This window comes from Orcinus orca, chromosome 20 (genome assembly GCF_937001465.1).
Source record: "Orcinus orca chromosome 20, mOrcOrc1.1, whole genome shotgun sequence".
In the NCBI taxonomy this organism is placed as follows: domain Eukaryota; kingdom Metazoa; phylum Chordata; class Mammalia; order Artiodactyla; family Delphinidae; genus Orcinus; species Orcinus orca.
The window spans coordinates 28,093,393-28,115,398 of NC_064578.1; the positions used below are offsets into that span (position 1 = coordinate 28,093,393).

The window sequence follows — 22,006 nt, forward strand, 5'->3', positions numbered from 1 at the left end:
AAGCCCATCTCCTTGCTCATAGCAGGACAATTCAGTGGTATGAGCTTTGCCCCAGAGCACCCCAGGGGGAGAGGTCAAGGATAGAGAGTCCCTGACAACACATCAGTGCTGGGCCCCCTCCTTCCCTGTTCTGTTTCCCTCTCGCCTTCAAAAAGTCACAGGCACAGAATTCTTGTCTCCAGCTTTTAATCAGAGAAGCCTGTGGGCAGAAGAGGGTCAGGGCTGGACTGAGCAAGGAGAAGGGCAATGCCTAAAACAGGATGACAAGAAACCCCTCTACTCCCAGCACTAAATTCAAGATACTAAAATCCCATTATCATGGTGAAAAAACAGTCTTAATTGTCCAACAATAGAGACTAGGCTTGATAAATTACAGCACACACTTACAATGCATATTACGCCATTGTTAGCAGTGTCATACAGAGTCTGGCAAAATGCTGACATTTGTTGAAGCTGGGGGATGGGTACATTTCATTTTACTATACTCTCTACTTTTATGTATGTTTGAAATTTTCCATAATAAAACGCTTATAAAAAGGTGGATAAAGAAAATGCTGTTGTACTTGGAAATTATTCACTATGTAGTTAAGTGAAAAAAAAAACTGGCTACAACTGCTAATCCAACTATTTAAAACGATAAATCTATACATACATTTTGAAATATTAAGAAATTGATAATTAAGAGAATTATATTTAAAAAAGAAATTGAAATGTACATACCCAATGACCCAGCAATTCCACTTCTGGGTAGAGAAACACACATGAGAAAGGAAATGGGTAAACAGCCTAAGTGTCTATTAATAGAAAAATGCCTTTTAAAATGGTACTATATTTGCAAACGAAGCAACTGACAAAGGATTAATGTCCAAAATATACAAGCAGCTCATGCAGTTCAACACCATAAAAGCAAACAACCCGATCAAAAATTGGGCAGAAGACCTAAATAGACATTTCTCCAAAGAAGACATACAGATGTCCAAGAAGCACATGAAAAGCTGCTCAACATCACTAATTATTAGAGAAATGCAAATCAAAACTACAATGAGGTATCACCTCACACCAGTTAGAATGGGCATCATCAGAAAATCTGCAAACAACAAACGCTGGAGAGGGTGCAGAGAAAAGGGAGCCCTCCTACACTGTTGGTGGGAATGTAAATTGATACAGCCACTATGGAGAACAGTATGAAGGTTCCTTAAAAAACTAAAAATAGGACTACCATATGACACAGCAATCCCACTATTGGGCATATACCCAGAGAAAAACCATAATTCAAAAAGAGTCATGTACCAAAATGTTCATTGCAGCTCTATTTACAATAGCCAGGACATGGAAGCAACCTAAGTGTCCATCAACAGATGAATGGCTAAAGAAGACGTGGCACATATATACAATGGAATATTACTCAGCCATAAAAAAAACCGAAATTGAGTTATTTGTAGTGAGGTGGATGGACCTAGAGTCTGTCATACAGAGTGAAGTAAGTCAGAAAGAGAAAAACAAATACCGTATGCTAACACATATATATGGAATCTAAGGAAAAAAAAAAGGTCATGAAGAACCTAGGGGTAAGATGGGAATAAGGATGCAGACCTGCTAGAGAATGGACTTGAGGATATGGGGAGGGGGAAGGGTAAGCTGTGACAAAGTGAGGGAGTGGCATGGACATATATACACTACCAAATGTAAGGTAGATAGCTAGTGGGAAGCAGCCGCATAGCACAGGGAGATCAGCTCTGTGCTTTGTGACTGCCTGGAGGGGTGGGATGGGGAGGGTGGGAGGGAGATACAAGAGGGAGGAGATATGGGGACATATGTATATGTATAACTGATTCACTTTGTTATAAAGCAGAAACTAACACACCATTGTAAAGCAATTATACTCCAATAAAGATGTTAAAAAAAAACAACCTAAAAATAGAACTACCATATGACACAGCAATCCCACTACTGGACATATACCCAGAGAAAAACCATAATTCTAAAAGACACATGCACCCCAATGTTCACAGCAGCACTATTTACAATAGCCAGCTCATGGAAGCAACCTACATATCCATCAACAGAGGAATGGATAAAGAAGATGTGGTATATCTACACAATGGAATATTACTCAGCCATAAAAAGGAATGAAATTAGGTCATTTGTAGAGACGTGGATGGACCTAGAGACTGTCATACAGAGTGAAGTAAGTCAGAAAGAGAAAAACAAATATTGTATATTATCACATATATGTGGGATCTAGAAAAATGGTATAGATGACCTTAACTGCGAAGCAGAAATAGAGACACAGATGTAGAGAACAAATGTATGGACACCAAGGGGGAAAGGGGTCGGGTGGGAGGAATTGGGAGATTAGGACTGACATATATACACTATTGATACTATGTATAAAGTAGACAACTGATGGGAACATACCGTAAAACACAGGGAACTCTACTTAACGCACTGTTGTGTCCTAAATGGAGGGAATATATGTATATGTATGGTTGATTCATTTTGCTGTGCAGTAGAAGCTAACACAACATTGTAAAGGAACTATACTCCAATAAAAATTAATTAATAAAAAAATGGTACTATAATCATTCTTTGAAATATTTGGCAGCAGACAAAAAGAAAATTATCAGAACACTTAAGTGCAGGTACCCTTCTAAATACTTAGGCACATTTACGTAATTCTCACCCTATAAAGAAGGTATTATCGTCAAGCCATTTTATAGATAAAGAATAGAAAAATTAAGAAACTTGCCCAAAGTTCATTGGGCCAATGGTGATCCTGGGACTTGAACCCAGGGAGCAGTCATCCTGGCTGCAGAGCCCATGCTCTAAGTCATTATGCTATTTCACCACTTGATGATAAGATGGTCCTATAAATACCAACAAATTTATCAGACCTAACATTTAATTGCAGCCTTTCACATGGCAGGCACTGTTTTTAATAGGTGACATGTGTTATCTCATTTTGTCCTCATGGCAACTTTTTTAGGAAGGGAGATACTAACTTCTAAAATCTCCCTTTTACAAAGGAGACAATCAAAGCACTGAGAAGTTAAGTAACCTGCCCAAGGTCACACAGCTAAGAAGCAGTAGAGACAAGATTCAAACCTATGTAATCAGGTTCCAGAGCCCGTGCTCTCAACCCCTCTGCCCTAAGTCAATAAATCACAACAGTATGAGAAATACAGTTCAAACAAATTAAAAAACCCACAAAATAATGTGTTTTCTAGAAGTACATGTGTAAGCATATATTAGAATAAGTACTCAATGTGAAGTAGAAAAATGCAACCACAAAGCTGAATTTGTGATATAAAATATATACTAACTTAAAGAAAACCAGGTCTCTGCATCTCCACATACATAGAGAACTGTCTGGAATGATATTTATTACCCTGATGAGTCGTCATCTGGAAGGCAAGGGCTGGAGCCAGCTCCAGGAGTGGGGCTGGCTGTCTAAGGGGACTTGAGACCTATCTGTAATGTTCTAATTCTTTTTACAAGAAGAGTATATTCGTGTATTATGCATAATTAAAAATTAATAATGCCCCGAATAGTCTACATGGACATATACTAAAATGGTACCAAGGACCAACTCTGGGTGGTGAGATTTTCTTAGTTCTTTTCTATAATTTATAAATTTTCTACCAAGAGAAAATATATGACTTCAGAAATCAAGGCGGGGGATGAAGGAAGGGAGCAAAAAGAAACAAATGTATCATTATTGCCCCAAGATGATGCCCCCACCTTCTCCTCCTGGTCGTCTCCAGTTCGTTCTCCCAGACCCACCAGGATGTCCTGGTCCCCAGCCCCTTCCCCCAGAACAGCTTACTCCCCACTCACTGCTCTCTGAGCCCCACAGTGGTGCAGACTACATTGCCCCATTTTGGATGGATATGTGGGCTTGGCCATGAACTTCTCCAGGGTGGGCCCTCCGTGCTGGCCTCTGACCTCCCTGCAGGCTTCACTCCAAGCCCTGGTCCATGGGCATCAATCAGTGTTGATGGAATTTACATTGTTCAGAGTCCTTCAAAATAGAAGAGGAGAGGATCCTTCATGTCCACCTTTCCCTCCCCACCTGGGACCCCCTCTGAGTTCCAAGGGTCTTCTGACTACCCGTCCCACCCCCATGTGCCTCCAAGGGTGCATTGCCAAGTCCACTGAGCACCTACTATGTGCCAGACACTGTTCTTGACACTGGGATTGGCCCACAGTGACATGCCCAGTAAATGGCAAAGACAAGGATTGACCCCAGCCTTCAGATGCCATATCTGATACTGACCCCAGATCCTCAGACCCCAGACCCATCAGTGATTAAATTCATGGTTTTGTTAGAGTCCCCACAGCACTCACAGTTAATTTCTCCAATGTGGTTATTCTAAAGTCTACAGCAATTTACTTCACAGCCACCATTCACTGTTCTTGGTTCTTCCTTGACCGAATAAACACTTAAGGTAACAAGCAGAAGAAATGAGGGAATGTAGGTCAGATCTCATCTGAACCTATAAAGCCAATAAGGGGATTATTATATTACTTCATGGGCTAAGTAAAAAAAATTATGCATTTTAAACTATAATTATAAGACATCTTTCATGATAAATATATAATGGCTTATGAATGGTTTCCTTCAAATAATGTCCCTGTTTCCAAAGAGATAGAACTTTAATTCACAAGTTTGTTTGTCTGACTTTCTAATGTACACACCCTGCCAATTAACATCTGCAGAAAGCAAGGATTTTTCCGTTAGTAAAGTCCCTGGCCCCATGGAATGTGCATTCTGTTAGGGGAAGTTAGAAAATGACAGGTGCTCAGGAAAAAAATAAAGCTGGGAAGGGGAATGGGGTAAGTTTCTGAGGGGGGGACGATGAGACTTGAAGGAGATGATGGAGGGAGCCACTGACAAAGCATCCCAGGCACAGGGGACCAGAAGTGCAAAGGCCCTGAGGCAGAACATTTTTGACAGTCCTGAGGTACAGGACTAGGCAAATGGAACTGGTGGGAGGGAGTCATGTAGGGCCTTGTAAGCCAACATAAGTACTTTGGTTTCTACTCCAAGAGAAGTGGTGAGCTATTGGAGGGTTTGGAACAGAAGATGACATGTTCTACCAGGATTAGTCCGGCCGCTGTGTTAGGAACAGACCAAGGTTCTAGCTGCACTCACTTGAATTCTCTTGAAGCCTCTTGAAACATTGTTGTTATTGCTATTAAGTATTATTCATATTAATAACAGTTGTGGAACTTGGCTTCTGTCCAAGACTGAGCTCTGAATAACCATTTTACCTGGGCCCAGAGGGACAGGGAGGTGGCACAAACCTGGAAACCGAGTTTTGGGATTATTCACCATCCTCAAGGTCAGCCAGCATTCAAAGTCACCATAGCAACAGCTTCGACACTTCCTGACACTGAGGTCCACAGCCCTCCTTGCTGCTAACAGTCGCTGGAGGGTCCTGCCTTGGGCTTAGTGTATCGCTTTGTTTTTTCTGTCAGACAAATTTGGAAAATACTGCTTTAATACAAGATGTTCCCATTTTATGGCATCCTAAATATGTCTAATTATCTCCAATTGTACTATGAAATTCTCAAAAAAATCTTCACAAGATGAATTTAACTGTGCCTGACTATAACTTATAAATGCATTGCAAATAGGACTTTTGGTAGTAGGGAAATTGGGGACAAAGTTAATGTCCTAAAAATTCAAACTAAGGCTTTAGAAAAAAGGGGGGGTCACTGCTTATAGCAGTTTATGCTAACTCCGAATTGTTTTCCCAGGGGCCTGTCATCTGTGAACTTAGAACTACTTTCTAAAATCTGAGCAAAGCAAATCTGATTGTCTTAACTTTTTGATGCGCTGGTTGGTTGACCAGTAAGACTAAATTGGGATTTCCCACAGAGTGCAATGAACTAAATTACCACCAGGTGGCAGCAGACATCCATTAAAAGTCAATCCCTTTTTAAACAGTAGTCCTCAGACTTGCAGATGTGAACCAAAGAGCTGAGATCTATGGCATTGCGAGGGGGAGTGCTTAGAATTCTGGGTAACCATAGCTAAATTATGTTGCTGATTTTTAAAAAACGTATCCAGCTTTCAATGTACCTATGATCCCCTGCCCCCCAACCCCTTCCCCTGGGGACTTACTAGATAAATGAACCAGTTCTCAAATGGGGATTATTTTGCACCCAAGGGGACGTTTGGCAATATCTGAAAATATTTTTGGTTGTCACACTAGGGGAGTGCTACTGGCATAGGGTAGGTGGAGGCCAGGGATGCTGCTAAACACCCTGCAATGCACAGGACGGCTCCCACAACGAAGAATTATCTGACCCGAAATGTCAGTACTGAGCTTGAGACACCCTGGATTACATAACAAAGTCCTGCTTCTGATGAAGTGAGACTGGCCTCCCTGGGTCTCTACTTTTCTGTAGCCTGGCCCCCTGTCCAGGGAGGAATCACTCAGTGATGCTGCAGCACTGAATTGTGTGAGGACACTGGAAAATAGATCCCATCGCTGCCTGACTGTCTGATCTCCTTGGATCTTTGTCTTCCATTATTTTGGAAAATTCTCAGCTATCTTTTTTTCAAATATCTTTCCTATCCATTTTTTTTCTCTCTTCTCCTTCTGGGATTCCAGGTACACATATATTGGACATGAGATATTGTCACACATCTCTTGGATCCTCTGTACTGTTCTTTTTTCTCCACTACTTTTTCTTCTTATTTAACTTGGGTAATTTATATGGCCCTCTCTTAAAGTTCACTCATTCTCTCCTCAACTGCCTCAAATCTACTGAGGAACCCATTGGAGTTATTCTTTTTTTGGACAGTCCTATTTTTATTTATTTATTTTAAAAAATTTTATTAAAGTATAGTTGATTTACAATGTTGTGTTAATTTCTGCTGTACAGCAAAATGACTCAGTTATACATATATATATTCTTTTTCATATTCCTTTCCATTATGGTTTGTCACAGTATATTGAATATAGTTCCCTGTGCTATACAGTAGGACCTTGTTGTTTATCCATCCTATATATAATAGTTTGCATCTGTTAATCCCAAACTCCCAATCCATCCCTCCCCCACTGCCCCTCCCCCTTGGCAACCAAAAATCTGTTCCCGTTGGAGGTATTCTTCATATCTTACTATTCTTTTTAATTTCTAATATTTCCATTTGTTTCTTTCTTAGAGCTTCTCTCTCTCTCCAGAAATTACCCATCTGCTCTTGTAAGTTTTTCATAGAGTTATTTAGATTCCTACTTTTGTAGTTCTAACACCTGGGTTATCTCTGAATCTGGTACTACTGACTGCTTTGCCCTTTTAGTGTGTTTTTTCCTCTCTCCTTTTTTTGTGTGTGTTTATAATTTTAGATGAAATGCTTAACACCCTGTGCAGGGGGGAAGAAACTGAAGTAAATAGTGTTTATGACTGGGGATGGACATGCCTCTTCTACTAGACTGGGGCTTGTGCGTGCGTGTGTGTGTGTGTGTGCATGTGACTGTGTGTTGGGGGACTTGAGGCAATTTAGTCAGGAGTTGAGCAGAGCTTGGGTTTTGCTATGGTTCTCTTAAGTGCACCACCTGCTTCAAATTCTTTTTGTACTACCTTGTGCTGAGGGGGAGGGCTTGCTGAAAGGTTTCACTCAGTGTTCCTGTTTTGCCCTCAGTTTTGGGCCTGCCCTGTGCTCCTGCCCCTCAGGGAGTCTCTCTCCGCACGTTCTTCCTCCCCCAGTGGTGGATTTCTGCTGCTCAGTACTTACTGCTTGATAACTTGGTGGTGGAATCCAGGGGCGGGTTCTTGTGTCCTGGTCCAGCCGCAATCTTAGGCAGTCCCTTGGTCATGGACACGGGGTTTTCTCAGTGATTCTCCCCTCCCCTGCAGTAAAAGACCTTTAATGATTGGGACCCAGGTTAGTTTCCTGTCCCTTTCCCAGTAGTAGAGGGTTTTTAAATTTTCCTTTCCCTCAGCTTCAACAGGTCTTCCCCAGGGCCCAAAGGGGAATGGGTTTGTTGCCTTTTCCCAGTGGTTAAGGGATTTTGTTTCTTAGGGGGAGAAGTGTCTGGGCAGGGCTTCAAGCCTGCATCCTCTGGTCTTACTACCTGTTCCCAATATTTCTCACAGGTCCCTGATAGAGGTCCATGGAGAAGGGCCTGTAATGAGGCCCTGTACTCTCCTGTGGGTCCATGGCTCCTGACGATTTTATACTCTCATACTCACCTATGTTTGGCCTTTAGCCCTCGATTCGAATTTTAAGAGTAATTGTACTCACACATATGGTGACTCCATCTTCCATCTGTCTCCAGACAGTAAGCCAGTGTTCACTTCCCATCTCTCCTTCAAAATGCCTGTCTTCCCCGAGATTTCAGGGTAATTGTTTGCCTTGCAACCTCTTTGAATGAGTCAGAGAAAGTCATGATTTTGAGGATAATCCACTTTTTTCTTTCTGTTAAGGTGGGAGTGGCATTCCTTAGAGCTTTCTATAATCCAGGAGCCAGAAGTCACCCCAGGGATTCTGAAAGAGTCAGTTTTCACGTGACACTTCAGGGACTCACTTCAAGGTGGTCACTGCTTGGACCTGATGTGGTCCAGGCTGCAGAAAGGGTTCAGAGGAATTGCTGGAAGAGACGGCCTCAGGGAGGGGCCTGGGAGGATACTGTGTAAGTTGAAGAAAGAATTGTAGACCTGTGGGAGGGTCAGTAAGGGCCACACAACAGTGCCACAGTGTCACCATGGCAAGTTCCCCTCCTTCCCACTCCAGGTACATCCTCGGTCTGTGCCCCCTCCATGTCTACAGGCAGCTCCACATGGAGGAGAGGGACACTGCCCTCTGGTTCCCTCACATCCACTTACTGGAGTTGTTGACGGCCCAGAGACATGGAGCAGATGCAGTGTCCCCCTCAGCCTCTCCCAGGGCCCAGCCTACTGGACTCTTCCCGTCCAGAGGCCAAGCCAGAGCTGCCTGAGTCACCTTCCTGCCAGTGGTGCCCTCTCTCATCCTTCTCTCGCTAATGAGGATGACTTAGTTCCAGCCCAAGACAAAGACACTGACTTGGTCTCCAAAAGAACATTTATTTCCAAAATTGAGGCCACAGAAACAGAAATTCCCCCTCCCTGACCTCTGCTACTCCCATCAGATAATTCCCCAGCCTCCACAATAAGATGCCTCTTAGGCCCACAAACACCTTCTATAGAATACTCCTGTCTGGGGTCCCACAAGCCCCCAAGGCCAGCTGAGCCTCCCGTTCACAGCTCAGCATGTTTTAACTGGGGTGGCTTCTTTGCCGCCTCCTTGGACAGGAGCTCGTTCCAGAAAGCCACTTCCTTGTCTTTCAGCTTCTCGGCTGCCTGGGTGGTGACACCAATCTGAAGGTACCCTTCTTTCTGGTCATATACTGGCCAAGGGGGAAGCCCCTCCCCGTTGGGATTCCTGGGAACAGAATCACATAGAAATTCCCCAAAGCTACTGTGTGGCCCCAACAACCCTCAGAGATTGTCAGGGACCCCTTGGCTTCATCTCTGCCAAAGGCTCATATGCCTCCAGAGACAGGAGGCTGACCATCTCCTGGGCAGCCTGTCCACTGAGGGAGCTCTCACGTCAGGGGCCACAGGGCGGGGAGTTTACCCAGCACACGTTGAAGCTCCTCCCACCCAGCAGACACGCCCTGCCCCTTCCCAGCCCTGCTCCGTCTGTGCCACCAGCTCACCCGTTCCGAGCAAAGTTGGCCCCAAATTTCATCACCATCTTGCTGAGATTGGTCTCCTCTTCTGAGGCACCATCTGTGGGGAGGAGACAAAGCCATTGCTACTCAAAGTGTGGTTCAGGGGCAGCAGCAGCCCTTGAGAACTTGTTAGAAATTCAGAAATGGAGCCCTTACTCCAGACCTACTGAGTCAAAACCACATTTTAAGAAGATCTTGGGTAATTCAAGTGCACTTTAAGCTTGACAGTTACTGACCTAGGTCGGGCTCAGTGAAGGGCTGTAGTCAATCCATAAACTGGCTGGGTCACAGGGCCACACCCCAGCGTTTCTGCTACAGTAACCCCACCTCCCAGGATACTCTCCTTTGGGTCTTTTTTCAATCTCCTACACCCACACACATTTTCATTGAATCTGAAAAATAACCAAGCTGCAAGGCCCCCAAAGAGTCACCCAACCAGAAAATGCCCAGAGGCACTGCCATGTACAGCCCTGGGTTGTGTCACACACAAGTTGTCGGTAACTGCTGAGGGTTAAGACATTGAAGACATCTGTGAAAAGTCTTTCTTTAAAATATTATACTCTTAAGTATTAAAATATTAAAAGATATGACTTTTAGATAGATAGATGGTTGGATAGACAGACACATATTAGTCCTGATTCAAGGTTAAGAGCAATTCTAACCTTACTCTCACGTACCTTCTGATATGCTCTTGTGAGTGCGAAGTGAGTGGTGGCATTCTAGCCCTGAGCAGGGCCCTGCAGGTGACCCACCTCCTGTCTTACTGATGCCCAGGTCTGGATTCTTAGAGTGACCATGGAGGAGGGCGCAAGGATACACATTCTCCACCATGCACATTAGAGCAAGAGAAAGGTTAGGACCCTTTGTCCTTCAACCCTGTTATGGTGAATTCAGGAAACTAAGAACTGGAGAGAAGGAGGAACTTGCCCAAGGCCACCAAACCAAGACTTGAACCCAGATCCCCTAACTCCAAGTCTGTAGTCACCAAAGGGCCATCACCTTTCACAAATGGAGCCCCGAAGACCGAGAAGAGCTCATCCCCATGGTCCCCCATCACCGTCTTGGGTTTCATGGCTGATGAGAAGCTTGGGCGATACTGGAACTCATACATGTAAGTGGGGGCACCAACATCTGGAAGACATGGATTCATGCACAGTTCACTTCAGCAGACGCACACCTGGATGGTATCAAGGGCTCCAGAGGTGGGTGGGAGGGGCGCTGTGAGCAATCAGGAAATTGGGGGCATGCCTGGTCCTGAGTGAACAATATTAACAGCAGCTGCCCGTTGTGAGAAGCAACTGTGTGCCAGATCCTGTGTGTCCCTGCAGGAAGCCCCTGGTTATCAGCATAATAGAGAAAAAGACTTTTGGAAAAATTTCATGATTTGATTAAGGGTGCATAGTTGGGGGAGGTAGAATAGGATTTGAGCCAGGTATTCATTGAACGAATAAGTGAAGATTGATTGAATAAATCAATGAATGTTGAAACCTTGGGTAGATCCATTCAAAATAACTACAGGGGCACTAGGTCAACTCACACAAGCCCCTTCTGATGCATTCATACACACAGGACGTCTATATGCACACACTTTACACTACCGTATTTCATTGCTAACAGGTTAGTCTTCATTCCCTTGGAGAATACCTGCAGCCTGACAGGTGTCTTCTATTATGCCCATTTTTGAGCATTTCTGGTGTTTTTCACATGTATTCCAAGAAGAGTGAAGTAAATCCAAGTTGCTGGCCTGAAAGTGCAGATATTTAAATACAAGCCTATGCAGAAAGGGGAGAGTCTATTCCTTGTGTCTCAGGAAACCACAATTCAGCATTTCCTTTTTCTCTGTCATCTCACAGGTCTTGCTTCCTGCTTGGCCCAGGGAATGTTAAGGTAGTGGCAGAAGGAAGAAGGGGCCGAGGAAGGGTACAGTTCCTCCCTCCTCCTCTCCCCTGCCCCTATGCTCACCACCCCCTCTCTAAGCCCCAGGAAGATGTCAGTTTTCCTGCTGATGCTTCAGCAGCGTTGCCCATCTTGCTCCTTCAGGGCTAACTCATGGGCCACCCGCCCGGGAAGCTCTGTGCTCTGCATTGATCATTATGCCCAGAGCGAGTGACTCTACCCGGGAAGGGTCAGGCCACAAGTCAGACTGGCAGGGAAATGTCACACTTTTTCCCTTCCTGGGGACAGAATCACATTTGGAAAATGCAGAAAAAAGGAATAAGAACAAAATGATCACATCTAATCCCACCACTCAGAGAAACCTGTTAATATTTTAGCACTTATCCGACTTATGTATATAAAATTAGGATACTATTATATATGTTCTTTCATATGGCTATAATAATTGCTTCATATCATTAAATATTTGCCCACAAAGTAGCTTAACAATATATGCTATCCCCACAGGAGGATGCAGAATAATCTATTTAATTGCCTCTCTCACCCCCCATCATTGCACTGTGGTTTAGCAAGAGGTGTTTTTGGAAGAAGCAATCCTTCTGTGGTCCCATAATCCACTTATTAAACAGTTGTTTCAAGGTCAAGCAGAAATTGCTGTAAGGAGGGGTTTTATCCTTGGCTCTGCCACTCAGAAGTTTTAGAATGGAACTCACAACCCAGCCAGAGAGGAAAGACCTTTTGTGAATGAGAGAACTTAATTATGGCAGCATGCTGCCCAAAATATATTCTCCTTCTTTGTTTCTTTTTGTTTTTTTTTAAGCCTTCTGCCTTAAACCTCTGAGATTTATTAAATTCCTGCAACCACAAGTCTTCAAAATAAAGTAGGCACAGAATTGAATAATAACATTTAAGAACAATAAGAAAAGCAGAGGGAAGGAAAGCTAGCAATAAAAAATACGCAAATTAAAAGTGTGATTTTTTTTTTTTTGGTTAGGAGGGGCTTATGAAATTAGCAGCATTATTTTTTTAATTAATTAACTAATTTATTTTTGGCTGCATTGTGTCTTTGTTGCTGTGTGTGGGTTTTCTTTAGTTGTGGCGAGTGGGGGCTACTCTTTGTTGTGGTGCGCGGGCTTCTCATTGCAGTGGCTTCTCCTGTTGTGGAGCATGGGCTCTAGGTGCAAGGACCTCAGTAGTTGTGGCACGTGGGCTCAGGAGTTGTGGCTCACAGGCTCTAGAGCACAGGCTCAGTAGTTGTGGGGCATGAGCTTAGTTACTCTGCAGCAGGTGGGATCCTCCCAGACCAGGGCTCGAACCTGTGTCCCCTGCATTACCAGGCAGATTCTTAACCACTGCACCACTGGGGAAGTCCCTATTTTTATTTTTTAATCTGAGTATCTCAACTGAGAGAATTAAGAAATCCACACTCTTAGAAAAGGGAACCCCCTGCACTGTGGTGGGAATGTAAACTGATACAGCCACTATGGAGAACAGTATGGAGGTTCCTTAAAAAACTAAAAACAGAACTACCATATGACCCAGCAATCCCACTATTGGGCATATACCCAGAGAAAACCACAATTCAAAAAGACACATGCACCCCAATGTTGACTGCAGCACTATTTACAATAGCCAGGTCATGGAAGCAACCTAAATGCCCATCGACAGACGAATGGATAAAGAAGATGTGGTACATATATAAAATGGAATATTACTCAGCCATAAAAAGGAACGAAATTGGGTCATTTGTTGAGACGTGGATGGATCTAGAGACTGTCATACAGAGTGAAGTAAGTCAGAAAGAGAAAAACAAATATTGTATATTAACGCATATATGTGGAACCTAGAAAAATGGTACAGATGAACCAGTTTGCAGGGCAGAAATTGAGACACAGATGTAGAGAACAAACGTATGGACACTAAGGGGGGAAAGCTGGGGTAGGGGGTGGGGGTGGGGGTCTGATGAATTGGGTGATTGGGATTGACATGTATACACTGATGTGCATAAAATTGATGACTAATAAGAACCTGCTGTATTAAAAAAAAAAAGACTAAAAATAGAACTACCATATCACCCAGCTATTCCACTACTGGGCACATACCCTCAGAAACCATAATTCAAAAAGAGTCATGTACCAGAATGTTCATTGCAGCACCATTTACAATAGCCAGGACATGGAAGCAACCTAAATGTCCATCGATAGATGAATGGATAAAGAAGATGTGGCACACATATACAATGGAATATTACTCAGCCATAAAAAAACCCGAAATTGAGTTATTTGTAGTGAGGTGGATGGACCTAGAGTCTGTCATACAGAGTGAAGTAAGTCAGAAAGAGAAAAACAAATACCGCATGCTAATGCACATATATGGAATCTAAGAAAAAACAGTACTGATGAACCTAGTGGCAGGGCAGGAATAAAGACACAGACGTAGAGAATGGACTTGAGGACACGGGGTGGGGAAGGGGAAGCTGGGATGAAGTGAGAGAGTAGCACTGACATATATACACTACCAAATGTAAAATAGATAGCTAGTGGGAAGCTGCTGCATAGCACTGGGAAATCAGCTCCATGCTTTGTGATGACCTAGAGGGGTGGGGTAGGGAGGGTGGGAGGGAGGTTCAAGAGGGAGGGGATATGGGGATATATGTATACGTATAGCTGATTCACTTTGTTATACAGCAGAAACTAACACACCATTGTAAAGCAATTATACTCCAATAAAGATAAAAAAATTAATTAATCAAAAAAAAAGAAATCCACACTCTTATACACTGGAAAGCAATTTCACAATATGTATCAAGAAATTTAAAATGCTCCTACAGGCCCAGGCTAGTAATTAAACCTCTAATAACCAATTCTAAGAAAATCATCAGAGATTTGGTTAAAGATTTATGCACATGAGGCTGAGCATAATGTTTTTGTAGCACCAAAGTATGGGCACCCTGCCTAAATATCCAATAGGACAGGAAGACTAAAGTAAATTTTAATGTATTATTCCATGAAATAATGGATGTTTTTTATGAGTTTTTGTTGACATTGAGGAAATGCTTAAATATAGGATTCTGTGAACAAAAACATAAGATAAAATTAATATTTAAATTATATGTAAGATATGGAAAGATTAATAGAAGAAAATATGGCAAAAATTTATAGCAGATTCTTCTAGGTGGAGGAATTATGAGTGATATCTAGTTTCTTCTTTATGTGTTTCCATATTTTCAAAATGTTTTACAACTGTAAGATGTTAATTTTATATTCAGAAAAGTTCTCTTCTATAAAAAAAAGGGTAAGACAAGTACAAAAATTTAAAAAGGAAATAATAATGTTGATAAAATCTGGGAAGTCCAGGGAAAAAAGATCCTGAATGCAGTCATGAGATTCAGATAAAACACAAGTCCAGGACGGCTGGGTCAACAGACAGTGAGGAAGAGGAAACCACATGTATCGAGAGACAAAGCCAAGTTTGTGAAAGAACAAATTTGACCCCAGGCAGCCCCTGGCTGAAGAGTTTCATCAGGACCCTATGGAGGAGGGAGTGGTAACCAGCACCTGTACATGACTGTCCTGAATTTTGGGGACATGGTAGGTGAACTGTAGCTAATTTTTATTATGCTTTTAAAGTCCCCAATTCTAAAACCCTTCTAGCACAGTTAGAGAGAGTGGTCTGGATCAGAGAACCATTTCCTGCCTTGCAGACTAGGTGAAGGATAGCTCCTAGAAAAGGAAGGGTCTGGTGAGGACCTCAACAAGGCGCCCCAAAGGGACACCTCCTGTTCGGGTGAGCTCATCCATCCTTTACCTCACATCCCCCCTACACAGTCTTGGGATATGTTGAAAGGTCCTGTGATAGACCCAGCACACACTGGGATGGAACAAGGCCAGCTGCAGACATCAACATTCTCCAGACCACCTGCCCTACACCTCCCCCTTCTCACTCCTTTCAGCTTTCTTGGTCCCAGACAACACTCCTGGTCTTACTCTTGGCCTCACTCTACCCCCAGCTCCACTGGTTAACAAACTAGTTTGCAACTAGCTCTGATCTTGGAAACCTTCCAAGACCTATCTTCCAAGATTTCCCCTCTAGCCCCACAGACCACCGCAATTCAAGTAAGGAGCCCTGTGGCAGAGGCTGTCGGTGCCTCCCCATATCCCCTGCTTCCGGGCACGTCAGCCTGAGTTCCACCTCCTGCATCCACAGCTCTTTGCCTGAGGTCTTTGGCAGCCAGAGACCACTCTGCCCATGTGTGTAGCAGGTCAAAGCACCAGGGAATTAACTGCCCTTGGGAACAGCCTTCAACCAATGTCTTGACAAAGTTGGAGGATAAATACCCCAGCTCTCTTGCCACTCTCTTGGGATAACCCTAAGATATGTCTTTCTCAGAACTCCCCAGCTCCAGTTGTCCACAGTGGATGCTTTCTTGACAGTGCAGGGTGGACTGGCTTCCTCTCCATTCATGTCACTTCTCCACTCCTCTACTGGTGTTTCCTGGGATCACCCCCCAAATAAAATATTTGTATTTGGATCCTTTCCTTGGAGTCGCTCCTGGTGGAAACCAAAATAGGACAGTGCCCCCTGACTGTCCCCAGGCCATATAGAATGGACCTTGGAGTTTCCACATATCTTTTTTTAAAAAATAAATTTATTTATTTATTTAATATTTTTTGGCTGCGTTGGGTCTTTGCTGCTGCGCGTGGGCTCTCTCTAGCTGTGGCGAGCAGGGGCGTTGTGGTGTGCAGGCCTCTCATTGCAGTGGCCTCTCCTGTTGCGGAGCACAGGCCTTAGGCACGCAGGCCTCAGTAGTCGTGGCACGTGGGCTCAGTAGTTGTGGCTCATGGGCTCTCGAGTGCAGGCTCAGTAGTTGTGGCACACGAACTTAGTTGCTCCATGGCATGTGGGATCTTCCCGGACCAGGGCTCGAACCCGTGCCCCCTGCATTGGCAGGCGGATTCTTAACCACTGTGCCACCAGGGAAGTCCCTCCACATATCTTTCTATGCTGAGCATTAGGAGAGAATACAGTGTGAAGCTGGTGCAGTCAGTGTCCTTCTCCTGTCCACTTTCCATGACTCACCTCTGTGGTGACGGGCCACATTCACAGATGGGACACCAAACATCCCATCTGCAATCAGGTCCAGGAACAGGTCTTTCCTTCTGGCAGGGTCGTCCGTCCCTCCTAAATACTTGTCAGCGGCCACCGTGGTCAGTTCCTCAGGGATGTTCTGAAATAGATCAAGAGTGAAAGTGACCACCCAGCCCTAGTGAACAGCATGGCTTCTCCAGCCAGGGAGGAAGGCTTGCATTAATGGCGAACCTCTCAAGTTCTGCGCAACCACTTCCGCCCATTCCTGGTGGTGAGGTGGAAAGGCATAAAAATGGGAGTAGAAACCCCCCAGCCCCAGTCTTCATTCTGCCATTAGTTGCTCTGCAGTTGGGGACAAGCCTCTTCCCCTCTTTAGGGCTCAGCCAGTTCCTGTGATTCCTAGACTCTTACAAGGATGGGGTAGGACTTCCACACGAGTGACGTGGCCGTCTTCTGGTCTAGCTTGCCTTCAGAGAATGAGTAGCCCATGAACTGTTAAAACAAAGGTTAAGCAATTGTGAATCATCCGGTAATGGCAAGAAAAACCGAAGTGACCAACACACCAAACCAATGCAGGCTGAAGGTCACTTTGTCATGTCTTGATGGGCATGGGTCTTTGAGGAGTTGGGCAAAATCAATGAATCAAATGGACTTTTATATTTAGAAATCAAGGAGTACAAAGAAGATAAAGTAATTGTTAAGGGAAGCTGCCCCAGTCTTTGTGTGTATGTGTATGTATGTATATACATATGTGTGTGTGTATGTATATGCGTACATATATATATGTATATTTAGGCTAGAGTCTCCACAGTGGTCATCAAGACAGAGAGGGAAGGTTTCAGCCAGCCAAGTGTTGAAGTAGAGGGCTCTGGGGCAGATGACACAGACCTCACAAATACCCCACCTGTGTCAGATAACTGAGAAAGCCCCAAATCCTGCCATTATGGTTTTGGTCTTTCGGTATAATCTTTGAAATCATTCTGAAGAACTGCAGAACTCTGCACATAACAACTGCATCAAAACTCTGCACTAAGTGACTTCACCAAACTCTAGCACAGCCACAAGCAGCTTAAGGCCATGTCCCCAGGATGACCCCAGGCCCCCTTAAAAAGCTCTGTGCTGCCAGGAAAATTTACCGTTTGCTCTAGCCAAAACCTGGTGATAGGCAGGTAGGTCCCTGAACCCATTCTTAGAACAGTTACTTTAAAACCTTGTTATTATAAATCCTTTCTCTGCCCTTTGAGATGTAAATCTACCACACAAAACTGTTTCCTCAGGACCTGAGAGCCATCTCTATGAAAAGCAAACATTCAGGGGGTAATTCTTGCTCTCTCTTCCAGTCCCTGTGGAAAGATAAAGGCCTAATTTCAGCAGGAGCCTTGCTTCTACTTACACCACGGCCTCCTGTCATAAAGAGAGAAGAAGTTTGTTTCTTCTCCAGATAAATGCCAGCCAACAAATCTAGGTGGCCCAGTTACACGGATAATCCTCCCCGAGCCCCCGGCCTTGGGTTCAGTTCACAATTGATCTTTTTCCTACAGCAAGGGTGTATCTGAATCAAATCTGTTACCACTTCAACTGGTGTCCGGCTTTGTTTATCTTTGGCAGAAGGGAAAGTACTTCCTAACTTTTAGAAGTCAATTTTAACTCAGGAGGAAGCAGGCTCCTTTGAATCTTTCCAGTTAGATGAATGAGAGTGTGAGGTGTGGGTGGGTGGAATTTATGGAGAAACTATGAAAGCACCAAGCCCAGGGAAGAGGCTGCAGGTCCCAGGCTTCACTCTCCTTAACTCCCAAGCCCCTTCCCCTTTCCAGGCCTTGGGTTTCTCATCTGCCCAATGATTATCTCTACCAGCCCTCCTGGCACTGACATTTCAGGATTCTTGGATGGGAGGACAAGCAGAGAGTGTGTGGGGATGTGGGTCCCCAGGGCCGCACCACCCAGATGACAGCTGGGCCATCGTGGAGAAGGTCTCCACGGAAACGTCAAGGTGTATGAAGGTCCCAGAGGGGGGTGCGTAGAAGGAGGGATCCTGTGACCAGAGATGGGAGGGGTGATGTGACGGGCAAGGGAGGCGAGTCTAAGAGGCCTGCACTTTCTCACCATCGGCAGAATCCAGCCACACTCCTGCTCGTTGATTCCCACGACGTAGGGAACGGGGTGGAAATTCTTTTCAGCCAGAATCTCTTCGGGCGTCTTTGGCAGCAGCACTCCGTCAAGCACGGTGGGCAGGAAAGGAAAGCTCTGGGGAAGAGGGCAGTGTTGTGTCTATTATGGTTGCCAGGGTCTCCTGCCCGCTAGTCACTTAGTAGCCCTCTTGGTTACCAGATCAACTCTCATGGTATTGCAGGGCTTGTGTTCAGGTGACCCTTATTTACTTGATAATGGCTCCAAAGCCCAAGAGTAGTGATGCTAGCATTTGGATATTCTTTTAGGGTACCTAATTTATGAATTAAACTTTATCATAGGTATGTATGCGTAGGAACTGAAACATAGGATATATAGGGTTTGGTACTCTCTGAGGTTTTGGGCATCCACTGGGGGTCTTGGAACTTATTCCTCGAGGATAATGAGGGACTACTGTATTGACATGGCCACAGATTATTAGCAACCGACTCACATGTCACCACCTGGGAAGCTGGTTTCCGGTATAGTTATAGTTCATATTTGGTCACAGTGGTCATTAGGAGCAGGGTTTTTGGAGCCAGACTGGATTTGAAATCTGGCTTTGTCATTTACTAGCTGGTCACTTGGGAAAGTAGTTTCACCTGTGTGTGCCTCCGTTTCCTCATCTATAAGATGGGTTGTTGTGGGGATTAAATTACTGAACACATGCAAAATGCTGAGCACAGTACCTGGAACCTGGAAAGGGCTGAATAACATTAGATATGATTCATTAGCAGTGCTGTTACAGGTCCTGCACTGGACACCGGCCCCACGTGCATATTCCCCTACCTGGATGGCAGGTAGAAGTGGACAATTCCTAGGCTCTGAGACCCTATGGCTCCCGGGACCTGCTTCTGCTCTGCAAGGACCAGTGAATGACAGGCCAGCTCTAGTTGCCAGCAAGAGAGGTTCTGTCGCATGATTCTGATGCAGCAGGACAAGGCCCTGAATCCTAATCCACTATGGCTGACGATAGGGGAGAAGGGACTGGGGTGCCACTACTGCTCACTTCCAAAGGCTGCACAGTTCAGGAAGGGCTGCTGCAGGAGGCCAGCAAGAGTAGCAACTCATTCTGGAAGGAGGACCCAGGAAGGCCACACAGAGGAGGTGCCTACCGTTGGCAGTGGGCTTTGGGGAATAAACAGTTTTCTAAAGAGTGGGAACAGCATAAGCAAAGTGACAAAGGTGTCACTTTAGTGCTCATCCTAGGAACCTCAAACCCCAAGGGTCCTGGGCTTGGAGGAATGTTGGGGGTGTGCACTAGAGACATGGTCACATGTTGGAGCACGTGTTCTGCACATGCCTGCACACAGTAGGGACTCAGATGTATTTTGAATGAATAACTCCATGAGTGAGGGGATTTGTCTTGTAAGGAAGGTCTGTCTTTTAAGACAGAGGCGGCATGTGTTTACAAGGGGAAATCTGTCAGGACCGTGGGACATGGGATGGGGAGGGGCAGTAGAGAGACAACAAGGGTCCAAGTTGATCAAGGTGGCGTCCAGGGCAGTGTCCAGTGGGGACTGACTGATACCAGCAACAGTAAGAGGGACAGTAAACACTGCTGTCCAGAGGGGCTGCTAGTGGCTGCTCTGTGTGGGCCTCATGTATCACCTTGCTCAGGTCAAAAAACCCAGAGGAGGGAATTCCCTGGCCATCCAGTGGTTGGGACTCCACGCTTTCACTGCCGAGGGCGAGGGTTCGATCCCGGCTGGGGAACTAAGATCCCACAAGACGCGCAGCGCGGCTGAAACCAAAACCAAACCAAACCAACAAACAAAAAACTCGGGCCTGCTTCACTCCTCTTCTCCTCACGCCCCACACGCTGTGCATCAGCACATCCCGTCAGCTATTACTTCAACAACATCCATGGACCTGGAGGTTCTCATACTAAATGAAGTAAGTCACATAGAGAAAGACAAATACCATATGATATTGCTTATATGTGGAATCTAAAAAATGATACAAATTAACTTATTTATGAAACAGAAACAGACTCACAGACATAGAAAACAAACTTATGGTTACCAAAGGGGAAAGGGTGGGGGAAAATTAGGAGTTTGGGATTAACAGATACACATTACTGCATATAAAATAGATATACAACAAGGATTTACTGTATAGCACAGAGAACTATATTCAATATCTTGTAATTACCTATAATGGAAAATAATCTGAAAAAGAATATTTATATATATCACTGAATCACGTTGCTGTACACCTGAAACTAACACAATATTGTAAATCAACTATACTTCCATAAAATATATCTCTATATATCTATATCTATATCTATATCTATCTATCTATCTATCTATCTATCTATCTATCTATCTCCAGGCCCAAACCTCTTCTCTCCACCCACTCTGCTATAGCCTTAGTCCAAGCTGCCATGATCCCGGGCCTGGATTATTCCAGCACAGAGGCTCCCCAGCTGGTCTCCCTGTGCCTGCCCTGCCCCTTCCCTACATCATCCTCAACACAGCAAAGTGCCCTTTGCAAAATCTAAGATCCTGTCACTCCTCTATTCAAAACCCTCCCAAGACTTCCTATCTCACTTGGAATCAAAATCCAAGTCCTTTAAAGGACCACCCCCACCTTCCACTCTTTTTTTAGCCTCAATCCTGTTCTCTCCCCTCACACCAGCCACACTGGTGTGGCTGTCCACACCAGTCTCATGTCCCTTGCTGTTTCCTCTGCCTGGAACACTCTTCCTCCAATTTCCTGACAACTGGCTTCCTCCCCTCCTCCAGAACTTGGCTCAAATGTCACCTCTGCATCCAGCTATTCCCTGACCCTGCTCTGCAAATTCAAACCACTGGCAAATTATCCCCATTTCCCTTCACCAAACACACCATCATCAAACATACTACATATTTTGTTTGCTTGTCTATTGTCTGCCACCCTCACTACAAGGGGGCAGGGGATTGTGTCTGCATGGCCTCCACTGCTATATCCCCAGCTTATAAATCAGGTCCTGGCACAGTAAAGTGCTAATTAAATCTTTGTTGGAAAAAGAACAAATCTTTGTTGGAAAAGCTGGAGTATAACCATCCCAGACTTCAGACAATACTACAAAGCTACTCTAATCAAAACAGTGAGGTATTGGCACAAAAACAGACATATGGATCAATGGAACAAAATAGAGAGCC

At 44.5% G+C, this 22,006-nt stretch overlaps 1 protein-coding gene across 1 annotated transcript in view; it reads right to left on the minus strand.

The window, feature by feature from the left end:
* Positions 1-9,037: 9,037 nt before the first annotated feature.
* The window catches only part of LOC101287207 (liver carboxylesterase-like), a 38,960-nt gene continuing 25,991 nt past the window's right edge, over positions 9,038-22,006 (minus strand). Inside the window, exons 9-14 of the mRNA XM_049703639.1 lie at positions 18,795-18,935; positions 17,103-17,183; positions 16,683-16,830; positions 10,707-10,838; positions 9,693-9,765; positions 9,038-9,415 (exon numbers count right to left, since the gene is read on the minus strand). Coding sequence (XP_049559596.1) covers positions 9,232-9,415; positions 9,693-9,765; positions 10,707-10,838; positions 16,683-16,830; positions 17,103-17,183; positions 18,795-18,935 — 759 coding nt within the window. The 3' untranslated portion in view covers positions 9,038-9,231. The remainder of the gene's footprint in view (positions 9,416-9,692; positions 9,766-10,706; positions 10,839-16,682; positions 16,831-17,102; positions 17,184-18,794; positions 18,936-22,006) is intronic.